The 12096-nt window shown below is 58.8% G+C and overlaps 1 protein-coding gene across 1 annotated transcript in view; it reads right to left on the reverse strand.

Moving 5' to 3' along the window:
- The window catches only part of LOC111162382 (coactivator associated arginine methyltransferase 1), a 41498-nt gene extending 29470 nt beyond the window's left edge, over positions 1-12028 (reverse strand). The window contains exon 1 of the mRNA XM_022526762.1: positions 11809-12028. Within this exon, the coding sequence (XP_022382470.1) occupies positions 11809-12028 (220 nt within the window). The remainder of the gene's footprint in view (positions 1-11808) is intronic.
- Positions 12029-12096: the final 68 nt, after the last annotated feature.

The following is a 12096-nucleotide window of genomic DNA, read 5'->3' on the forward strand; positions in this document are numbered from 1 at the left end:
GTGGGGAGTACACCGCACCTTTTGGCCCCCGTCACGGTCAGGGCCAGCGTGCTCAGCCCAGGGAGCGGAGCCGGCCATGGCTGAGGGGCAGGAATGCGGTTCCTGGGGGTTCTGCCCTAGGGCTGGCGCAGGGCCCTTGACATGCAGACCGGAGTGGCTCCAGAAGGGCTGACCAGGGACAGGCAGGACTACAGGACAGGCAGGACCACGGGGCAGGGGCAGCCTCAGCAGAGAAGGACGACAGAGGATACCGCAGCACAGGGGCTAAGCGGACTCTGAGGCCGCCAGGGGCCCACCCCTGCCCTCAGGCTGCCTCACTGAATGGGACTCCAGATGAGACACAGGTGAGAGGGGACAGAGGCTGCCTCACCCCAGGACAGAATCAGCAACGAGGCAGGAATGAGGAAAGACTGGCTCTGGGCCCCAGAGGAATCCCCGGGGACCACTTCTCCGACACAGCACAAGGACCAGAAGGGGCAGGTGGGGGCCTCCCCCACACACGTGCAGTCTCCTTTAGGGCACAGATGAACGTGAAAGGCAGCACGGCTAGGTGGGGGTGCTGGAGCCAAACCGGGTCGGCATCCCAGCGGCTCCCTGCCCCCGAATGCCTCTGGTTCCTCGCTTATAAACTGGGGGAGGGGCTGTGGCTACTCAGCTCCCCACAGGGTGTGCATGGCTGGGGGAACAGAGAATAGGCTGGATCCCCCCCCGCGCTCACTGCTCCGCCCAGCACCCCTGTGCCAAGCGCACGCGGCAGCCAGCCGGCCCGTTGGGGCTGCTCTCACGGTGAGGCCGATCAATGAACGCAGAGCGCCTGGCACGGAGCCCGCCTGCCCGGCACATGGCTGTGCTCGAGCTCAACAAACATCCACTACAGCAGGTCTCGCGGATAACCGGGGGATGCTGGCAGGGGGTAAGGGACATCAGAGCCAGGCATCCTGCCGGTGTCCCCCCCCATTCCGGGGGGCCCATCCAACACTCGGGACTCCACCCTCTGGTCACACAGAGCGCTCACAGCAGAGCCGGGTTCTATGCGGGGCCCCGCCCGGGCGCACAGCCGGTCTGGAAACTCCAGCCAGCCTTCGCCTTCCCCTCCAGCTCGAGGAAGAACATGGCCAATTTTCTGGACTGTCCCTCTCAGGTCTGCAAGAGGCCCCCCAGTCTGCCTGGGAGTCCTTATTCACATGCCCCCTGGAGGGGATCACGAGCGCCCCTTTCTCATTAGAGCACTGACCTGCCGGCCCCGCCCCCAACTGTCCTCACCTGGAGTGTCACCCACACCCATGGTCACCCACACCCGCGGCGTCAGGCGGGTTTCCGGACGCGAAACCAGTCCACTCTGCCGTGTGTAACACAGCCAGCACCGACGAACCCCCGCCACACGAACACAATTAGCAGGGAAGCAAACCCGCCAACAATCTTAAAGAAAAACAGCCCAGACCCGCTCTTGCCAAAGCTGTGGGTGATGAATTGCTTGAAGGAGACACACAAAAAGAGGGAATAAAAGGGGGTTCCCTCTCTCCGTGCAAGGAGTGGGGGCGGGGAGGAGGCAGAGCCCCCTCCTGCAAACCAGTCTGGACCTGTTTCCGAGGAGGCCCCGCCTGGCAGAACAAAAGGCACCCAGAGGCGGGGGGCACGTTCTGGGTCGGGCCTCGGGCGGCGGTTTCATGGGCCACAACAGAACCACCCAACGTTTGGGCCTCTGTGGGGGTTGATGAAACAACAATTAAAACAAGTCATCGAGAGTGTCACGAGACCACAGAGTTCCAGATCCAGCTCCCTCGGGCCTGGGGGAAGCCTGGTCTCAATTTCCTTCATTGAACTGGTTTTCGGGAAACAAAGGGAAGGGGGGGGGGCAGGGAAAGCCCAGAACTCCAGATTCTTCAACCAAAAGCCAGAGCAGGTGACAGGGTCTCTCGGGGCGGGTGGGAAGGTGCCAGCAGCCCCAGCCCACACCGCACCTGCGACCCTGAATCCTGAAGCCTCCCAAGCAAGTCCCTGAAGTGAGAGAGCGGGAAGGTGGACGCACATGGGGGCAGGGGTGCCCTCCTGAGTCACGGGGGACCAGGCACGGCCAGGCAGGATCTCAAGGCCACTGTGGGCCCCTCCCAGCCCTCGAGGTCTCAGGGTTTTCTGATCGCCAGGCACCTGGCCACCCACACCTGGGACACATCTTCCCTTCTGGACAACGCGGCAGGTTTAGACTCTGTGTGTTATTCCTCTGCTGTGCGCTGGGCTCACACCAACCTCCAAGCCGCCCTCCATCATCCCAGAGGAACCGGAAGCTGAACTGCCCTTGCCTGGCCAGAGTCACAAGGTCACATCAAGGTAAGACTCCACCATCTTTACTCCTCATGACCTCCAGCAGCTTCTGACCCAGACAGAGCTGCTGCAGTCCCGGAGACAGAAGGGAGAACATTCATTCCAGCTGGGAAACGCTGGAATGAGAGCAGGACCAACAACCCAGGGATGCTGCAGACCCCAGGTACCCCCAGAGCCACCACCCCCTGGTCCCCAAGAGCTCCCTCCTTTCTATCTCAACCCTCTCTGGCCAGAGGCCTCCCGCCCCCACGCTGAGCCCCTCAGCTGCCATGCTCCGCAGGCTGACTCCTGGGCCACGTCCCCCGCAGCAGGGTGGAGAATGGTGCCTGGCTTGTGCAGAGCTATGCCTCCAGCCCAGCCACGGATGTCCCCCAGCACCTGGGCCACCTGCCACCAGCTAAGCCCCTCAGCGAAGCCTCCCCACCCACAAGGAAGTGGAGATCTAGGAGTCGGGAGTCATTAGCCAGGGATCACCCTGTGAGGAAAGGACAGGGGTTTGGAGCTGGGCTGGAGCCCAGACACAGCCACAGGTGTCACCTCCCTCCCCACCACTCTTGGGAGAAACACCGTGGAACCCCTTGTGGGCCCCCCCCACACTCACCCCCAGCATCCTGCTCCAGTAACATCTGGGCTTGCCTGGTGGCAGCCTCCATCTTAAACCTTCCTACTAAGTCACACCAGCCCTCCAAGGTAGGTGCCATCAAGAAGCCCACTTTACAGTCGAGGAAACAGGCACAGAGACGTCACGCCGAGGCGTGGAGCCAGGCCTAGGCCCCCCTAGGCCCTCCTCCGGCCTCACCTGCTCTTCTCCCACAGGCTCTGCCGCCCCACCCGAGCCGGGGGACCACCCTGCCGAGCCCCACCGCCCCCTCGTCCTCCCCAGCATTTTCAAGCCTCTGCCGCCTTCACTGTCTTCTGGAGGACACAGACCACTAAGCACAACGTGTTTAGGTGACTGCGGACTTAGCTCCTGTCACACAGCCGCCCCCAGGCCGGCAACTGCGGGAGCATAAGCTTGGCTTGGGGCGCCACCATACCCACAGCTCCTAAAACAGGAACTGGCACACAGCAGACTCTCAGTGCATTCTTGCCAGCCGTCTAAAGGTAGGCGCGAGGTAACCTACCACCATAAAAAGATGGCAAGTCCCCCGCCCAGTTCGTGCTTGTGGTTGGATGGAGGGAAGGTCAGGTCTCTCCATCTTCAAAGAACTGTGGCTAGGCCCTGGGGGCCTGGGCGAGGTGGGCCCTCCCCTCCTCCCCTCTCCTGGAGACTCCACCACCCCGCCCCCCACCACTGCCATCTGGCTGGGTCCCCTCCCCCAGCCCTCCAAGGGGGCTGCCCCTCCTGACCAGAAACCCAGTAACCTCCCCTTTTCTCTGGCTCACTCTGACAGACTGCGGACCTCTTGGTCCTGGTCGATCAGAGCCGCACCCCAGCCCAATAGACCCAGGACCCCCGCCTCTCCCACCAACCACCCCATTCCTCAGAAGCCAGAGCCATCCACTTCACTCCCGATCCAGGACTAACCTCCAATGACTCTCAGCCTTTCTGGTGTCAGAGATCTGTCAGGGGGAGGATCCAAAGGGAAGCCTTTCCCCAGAAACACGCAGAGAACCAACAGCAACACCACGGTCATGTCCATCAGGTAGACACACCACGAAGAAGCTGACGTGTGTTCCCGCCAGAGAGCTGCCACTGTCACCCCCTTTCTCCTTTGTGTCAAGGAGGCTGGTTCAAGGTCACAGCCACTGACTCTTGTCCCTCTAGACTTCTGCAAAACTGCATGCAATTTTAGGGCATCATGGGACCCCCAGGGACCCTCGAGGACTTCAGATTAACAGACGTGTCTAGGGATGGCTCGGTGGCTTAGTTGGTTAAGCGTCTGCCCTCAGCTCAAGTCATGATCACAGGGTCCTGGGAGCCCTTCACTGGGCTTCCTGTTTGGGAGGAAGCCTGCTTCTCCCTCTCCCTCTGTCTGCCACTCCCCCTGTTTGTGCTCTCTCTGTGTCAAATAAATAAATAAATCTTTATTTTTTTTTTAAGATTTTATTTATTTGAGAGAGAGAGAGAGAGAACAAGAGAGGGAACACAAGCAGGGGGAGTAGCAGAGAGAGAAGCAGGTTTCACGCTGAGCAGGGAGCCAGACGCAGGGCTCGATCCCAGGACCTGGGGATCATGACCTGAGGTGAAGGCAGATGCTTAATGACTGAGTCACCCAGGTGCCCCAATAAATAAATCTTTAAAAAAAGAGAGAGAGAGAGAGAGAGACCTGTCTCAGAGCTGCCCGAAGCCCTTCCCAGCCTCCACTCTCCACAGGGAGCAGCAAGTCTGCCCCAGGTCTGGCTCCCCAGGAAAGGAATGGCACCTGCCGGGGGAGGTTCCCCAGCCTCTCCCACTCTGCTACACCTGACCCGCTCAGATGTCTTGTACCTCACATCAGCCCTGAGTTCCCCCCATTCTCCTTCTGCCCAAAGGCCCTTCACACCCACCCCGCCCAGACCCCGACCAGCGAAGCGGCACGCTCATTCCAGGTGCGGCTGGTGGCGCTGGCCACTTTGCACCTGTGATCTCAGACGCAGGCCCCTACAAGCCCAAACGGTGTTGGTCAGACTAAACCGGGTGCACAGGGATTGTAAAGGGCCCCACGTGGCAGCTCAGGCGGGATTCCACCAACCGAAGAGTTTGGGTCAGGTTAGGTTTTGCTGTCAAAGGAGCAGCAAGCCAGTCTTTGAGAACTTCTGGGTTTCCAAATGGCCACTGAGGGGCTTTGGTCAGGTAGAGAGGAGGAAGGGGGGCTGGGAGGTGAGCAGCGGGTAGGACCCGGGACTGGAAGAGCAGACCAGCTTAAGACCCGAGGCAACAGCCCCCCACCTCCATAGGGCTCCAAGTCAGGTGCCCAGAGGAAGGGGCCAGGGGCCGAAGGAGGGTGCCGGGTAAGGAACATTTTCCCACACCCGAGGGCAGCCTGGGTTCACAGAAATGCCTCTCTATTTTAAGAAACAAACCACTGCAAGTGGAAGGACAAATGGCTACTGGCACAGAGCCTCCGTGCTGGGGCAGTGACAAGCAGGAAGGGGACTTCGGGCAAATTGGGGCAGCAGGCCCCTTCCAAAGGTGGCAGCACCATTCAGCTCCACCTCGGGGCACGGAGGCCCGGGGTCACCACCCCTTCTGAGTTTTTGTAAGTACGAGGTCAGATTTTGATGGGAAATCACAATTTTAAAAATAGCGGGGGGTCTACTTCTGGTTTAACCCATAGAGGGAAGCAAACCCGAGGGCAGGTCATTCACAACCCTGGCCGCAGGTCATGGCCTTCGCCCTGGGCGGAGCTCATCTTCTGTTCCATAATACAACTTCCGGGCCTCTGACACACTTCTGGGGCAGGCTAAGGTGAGACTATTCGGTTACATTCCTATTGCATTCCCTAGTCTGGAAGCTTCCACGGGCCCCTCTCGCCCTGCTCCTGTGCACTGTAACCTGCTGCCACAGTAGTCTTCGGAAATGACATTTTATCACTTAGGCCCCTCCAGGGAAAATGGCGGGCAGCTCCTGATCACACACAAGAAAAGGCCCTGTCGTTTGTAAAACATCACTTGGACCTCACCTCGCTACCCCACCTTTGGCTCCTCCATTCTTCAGAGAGACCCCCTGGCCCCACACCAGGCTGCTGTCCCCCATCCCCACTTGAGCCCTCCATAAACCAGAAACGCCCTTCCCAACCCTGGCTATGTCCACATCCTACCTACTGTGATCAAGGTGACTAATCGTCTCCCAGCGTCTGTCCTCTCTCCTCCAGAAAGAGAAGCCCCGAAATTAGGGGCGCTGAGCCCGCGGACCACGCAGACGACAGACTACATTTCCCAGCCTCTCTTGCGGCTAGGGGCGGCTCCGTGACTGCATTCTAGCCAATGGGATGAAAGCAGAAGCACCCAGAGCCAGCCTCAGGACACTTTCCTTAACAGACACCTGGCCCATATGTTCGGCACCTTTGTCCCTTCCTCTGTCCTGCTGTCTGGACACCAGAGTAATAGCTGGACTCCAGCTGCCACGTTGCTCCACAAGGACAGGACCTCACCCTAGAAATGGTGGCAGGGCGCGGGGGTTAGCTGGAAGGACCTGCACCCAAGGAATTCCTAAAGCAAAGTGTCCACACCAGCCCTGATCTGCCACCTCTCCACCGTGAGAGCACAATAAAATGTTGCTAGAGCCACTGCCTCTGGATCTCCGTTATGCATGAATAAATGGAATCCTGACCACTTTCCACCAAAGCACCCCGCAGTGTAATAAAGAGCAGGTCCCACAGCTGTGACCTTGAGAGCCAGCTCCCCTGCAGGACCAGCCATGTCACCTGGTCAAGCCCTCTCACCTGTTTTTCCACCAATAAAATGGGAGCGGTGTCCCAGACCTCCTGGTACTATTCTAAGCACTAACACACAGCCACAGCCACACCGTCAGACTAACTGGCCCAGAGAGTCCGGAAAGTATAGTCTATCTGGCCTGAGTGATCTGGACACTTCACAATCAAAACAAACAGATGGACACAAAGAAAGGCTTTTCAGCTTCTCTTAAAAGCTGTGGCATGGGGCGCCTGGGTGGCTCAGTGGGTTGAGCCTCTGCCTTGGGCTCCAGTCATGGTCTTGGGGTCCTGGGACCGAGCCCCGCATCAGGCTCTCTGCTCAGCAGGGAGCCTGCTTCTCCCTCTCTCTCTGCCTGCTTGTGATCGCTCTGTCAAATAAATAAATAAATAAATAATCTTAATTAAAAAAAAAGCTGTGGCAGTTCTGGCGAGCCGGGCTGGGGCCATGTTCCCACCATATCCCCCTCTCCTCCTGCCTGCTTCATTCATTTATCCCAGGGGTCCACAAGCTTTTTCCGTCAAGGGCCAGCAAGTCATTTTCGGTTTTTCAAGACACAAGAGTGTCAGTTAAATATTCTTACTTCAGTTCTCAGGGGTTTTTTAATAGACCCTTCAGAAACATACAAAGCTCCCATTAGTGGTTTAAACAGGCCACCAGCCTGCTCTGGCTCACAGACCATCGTCTGCCCATAGGCCCTAATTTATGTTCTTATCCTCTCCCCAGCTGTCCCCAAGGTCCAACATTTGAGTCTGTCCACACCGGGTCGCACAGAGCCTGGTACCCAGTAAATGCTCAGGAAAATGACAGCAGGCAGGAGCACCTTACAGGCACCCCTGGAGTGGGAATGCGCTGTCACCCCAGCTGAACACTGAAGATCTTAGAGTGGACAAACTCTTCGGCTCCCCCTTCCCCTGCTGCCAGGGGGGTACCACACGACTGTGACTGGAGAAAGTCCCAAGAGCTCCTGGGTCTACGGCAGCAGGCCGTTCCTCAACCTTGTTTTCACAAAGGGTTTTTTCCAGTGGGGTTTCCACGCCCTGGCACGCCCCCCCCACAAACTGAAACGTAGCCCCTATCAGAACCAGGCAAACCGACTCGCACTGACCAAGAAAGAAAAGTGACACAGTCATCTCCAGAAAGGACACCGCGGGCCTGAGGAACCGAAAGCGTTCTGCTCTCTGCCGTGGCCACCCCGCAACGGGCTTCCCGAGAAGCTGCCTCCTCTCCAAGGGAGGGCTCCCTGTGTCCAAGAACTCCAGCGGCCGTGCCAAAGCTTCCTCAAGGCCCGGGATGCCCGCACCTCTGCCCAGGGAAAGCAGCCCGGTTTTGGTAGCTGCCGTTTAGCCACTGCCATGGACACACGCCAGGGTGACTTCAAAGGCGAGCAGGGGCGGGGAGGGTTATCGTTCCCTGCGGGGTGACCGGGACAGGGCCTTCTGCAGCTGTCATCTTTCTCACATGGGAGGGTGTAGATGTCAAGGAACAGGGTTGTATGTCTGCTACCCACACCCATCTCCCCAATCTCCCCAGCACACCCGCCCCCGCACCCCTGCCTGAGGCAGAAGTCACAGCCCCGGGGTCCCTCTTCCATCTGCTGGGGGTTCGAGGCAGCAGCTGGACGGACGGCCCTGCAGCCAAGGGGCTCCCTCCCGGAGAAGGCTCTTGGTCACTCGGAACCAATACCCACACCGTCGTCGGCAACGTCTATAGAAATACGCACGGCTGACCAGCAGGCACCCGGCTCCACGCTCCCATGGTCCACTTCACCCACATTTCTGGGCCCCGAGTGGTATCATTCCCGTTGCCGAGAAGGAAAGCGAGGCAGCGCGCAGGGGGGTGCAGGGGGAGGTGAGGAACAGGCTCAGGGAGGTGGAGTGGCCCATTCAAGGCCGCACAGCCGGTGACCCACGCCAGCCGGTGACCCACGCCAGTCAGGCTTTGCGCTCAGAAACCCTCGCCAGCACCCAAGCACGCCTCCGGCCCACCTCCCACGTGAGCTACGGGGAGATGCGTGTCTTGGCCGATCTCCCTGTCCCTGCCCACACCCAGAATGGAGTCCCAGGGATCTGGGATCACACATAGTGCCACCAGGCACTGGTGGGCAGAACAGGGGTCAGGCCACCTTCTCATCGGGCCAAAGTACGCAGGACCCAGAAGGGTGCAGACTGGAAAATGTGGAGGCCAGGGAAGGAAGGTCATCCCAGGACAAGGCCCAAAGCTCCGAGCAGGCCCCAAGTGCCTCTGAGCCACCCAGCCGCCACAATCCCCGCACATGCCCACCGTGGCTGGACCATCTCTGACTTTCTCCAAGGGACTGTGGGCTCGCACTCTCCGCCCGGCGGGCCAGGCCTGCTCGCAGATCCAGGAGCATGGTGCACCCCCACACCTCAGCCCTGGTACTCCACACTCCCCCAGCACACTTCACAACGATCCCGCCCCGTGCGCCCCGCTCTCCATGCCTCCTGCTCAGGGACGGGTGCTGCCTCACCCTGTGCAGTGACCCAGCCAAATCTGAGGTCATCGCCAGCCCCAGCCTTTTAGGCAGCAGGTGCTACCACCAAAAGAGTATTAGCTTATTGCGCAAACACATGCTATGCCACAACGTCCCGCCATTTCCCCCATTCTACCGATAAACAAACTGAGGCACAAAGACTCACAGATACTAGTAGGGCACCGATCTAGTCCTCGTAGTAGACCCTAAGAAAGTGTGTCCAAGCCCCAACCCCCCAGCCCGAGCCTGTGAGAGTGGCTTATCTGGAAAAAAGGGTCTTTGCAGATGTAATCAAGGCTCTCAAAGATAAAATCTTCCTGGATTTAGAGCGAGCCCTAAATCCAATCACAGGTGTCCTTATAGAAAAGACACAGAGACACAGTGGGGAGGCTGTGTGAAGACAGAGGCAGAGACTGGACTTCTGTTAACAAAAGCCAATCAAGGCCCAAGATCCAGAGGAAGCTGTTAGAGGTGAGAAGACATTCTCCTCCAGGGCCTCTAGAAGGAGTAGGGACCCTCGCAACACCTTGATTTCAGACTTCTGGCCTCAAACTGTAAGAAAATACATTCCTTTTGTTGTAAGCCATCACGTGTGGCACGGCAGCCTTGGGGAACGAACAAAACCAGGGTCAGCTGAATCCAGAACCCATGTTCTCAGCCCCACGTCAGTGCTCCTTGAGCATCGAGGGTGAGAAACATTCTTTCAGACCGGAGAGGATATCATCCCTGACTCAGGATCTCAATCTGAGAAAGGAGGACTTTCCCCCTTTCACAAATGCCTCAGTTATGAATTACCTCTAAAAGACAATGTTATCTTTATAACTAGTAACAACATCGAGATTACCCACAACACAGGAACACAACATGTAAAAACTCTCCTGGAGGAAGGCGTTAAACACAGGAGATACTAAGTGTGGGGGGCGCCTGGGTGGCTCAGTCAGTTAAGTGTCTGCCTTAGGCTCAGGTCATGATCCCAGAGTCCTGGCTGGAGTCCGGCATCAGGCTCCCTTCTCCCTCTGAGCAGCACCCCTCCCCCCCCGCCCCCCCGCGAGTGATCTCTCTCTCTCTCTCAAATAAAATCTTAAAAAAAAAAAAAAAGGAGACACCAGGTGTGGTGTATTATGAGCACTCTCTGTACTATGTCCCCAATAATTCTATAAATCACAAACCGTCCAAAAATCAAAAGAAGTTATTTACAAAAGAAAAACTATCTTGGAACTGCTTTGAGGATTAGCCTCTGGATCCTAGCTGGAGAAACGCTGCCCATCTTTATTCTTTATTAATGCTTGCCAAATGAATGGCCACGCTTAGCACCTGGGAGAGCCTGCTGAGCATAAAATAGAGCTTAAGTGCCTGTCCTGAGCTCTGACCCCCACCTGGGATACCCTTCTTCCCTCTCCTCATTTGGTCCCAGAAAACCCGGCTCTGCCCCAGCAAAAAGAGCTGAGATACCTGGGAGGTAGGCACAACTCCACAAGTCTGGGTCTTCCAAGCAGAAGTGCAGGGAGAACCCAGTGTGAACCGGCTGTTCTAGATATTTTCCTTTGGCCCACCCCCGCCACTTCCCAAAAGGGGAAAAAAAATTCACACAGGCCAAAGGCAGGAAAGGGCCTCCTCCGTGGCTACCAGAGCATCAGTGCAAGAAGCCCTGAGACAAAGCTGAATGAAACAGAATAGCAAAATGTGACCAAGCAATCAGGAATCAGAACAGATAAATAAAGAGTAACAGAAAGAAAAAGGATCAACTACAAAGACTCGGGGGCCTTGGCAAACACATTTGTGGTTTTTTTTTTTTCCCACTGAAATGTCAGTTTTGAAACTAGCTTCTGAAAATGTAACCAGCTTCTCACATCCCCAAAAAGAAAGATCGGAGGACCGTGGCGAGGGCGGAGGCTGTGTTACCTCTTACTTCGGAGCCGGACATCAAGAAGGAGCCCTACCCTTCCACGTTTCCACCAGGAGCACATCTAGCGGCTCGCACCACCCTGGCATGGGCCCTCTCACCGGGTCTAGAAGTTTCCCACACGGAGGTCCAGAACGCCAAAAACGCTCCCGATGGGTGGAACCAGGTCTTCCAGGCCGCCCCAGGCCGGGCACCACTTTCCAACTGTCCTCAGCAGTCGTGGGAGTCCCGAGAGATGGCCAAAGGCTGCCCCCACCCCTCCATCCCTCTCCTAGGGCGGCCACACCCGCCCCCGGGGACCCCCACCTCTCCCATACCCCAGGCCCCCATTCCTCCCACCCAGCCCCCACACCCCCGGCCGGCTACGAATTCACCTTCCCCGCTCGGCCCCCCACTTCCTGCCTGCCCCCTCCCAATCTCAGGGCCCTCACTCCCCCATTTCCCGCTTCCCACCGTACTCCGGGCACCTCACCTCTGGCCACCACGCACGCCCTCTTTTCTCTCTGCCCCTTGACATCGTTCCTCCACTGCCCTCACTCGGGGGCCCCCCACTCCCAGCTACCTCGGCCCGGCGCCACGGACCCCACACCAGGCCCCCACCGCTCAGGGCCCCTCGCCCTCGGGGCCCCGGGCCCCTAGCTGCGGCCGCCGTCCCTCCCGCCTCTGGTCCCACGCCCGACCCGCCTCGTGGGCAGCCCCCGCGCTCGGCCCGGCCCCGGGGCCCCGCACTCACGGCTGTAGAGGGCGATGCCCGCCGCGTCCGGGCCGGCGCGCACCTCGAGGCGCAGCGCCTGCTGCTCCGCGTGCCGCTGGATCTCGCCGTTCGCGTCGCCGATGGTGAGGAGGCGGGCGCCGGGGAACACGGACACCGCCGCGCAGGGCCCCGCACCGCCCGGGACCGCCGCCCCTGCGCCGCCCGCGCCCGGCCCCGCCGCAGCCGCCGCCGCTGCCATCTTAGATCCGGCTCCAGGCCCCACCGCCGCCGCCGCCACCGCCGCCGCCGCCGCCGCGCCCGGGCCCA

The sequence above is a fragment of the Enhydra lutris genome, unplaced genomic scaffold (assembly GCF_002288905.1).
Source record: "Enhydra lutris kenyoni isolate GAN:26980312 unplaced genomic scaffold, ASM228890v2 scaffoldscaffold92, whole genome shotgun sequence".
NCBI lineage: Eukaryota > Metazoa > Chordata > Mammalia > Carnivora > Mustelidae > Enhydra > Enhydra lutris.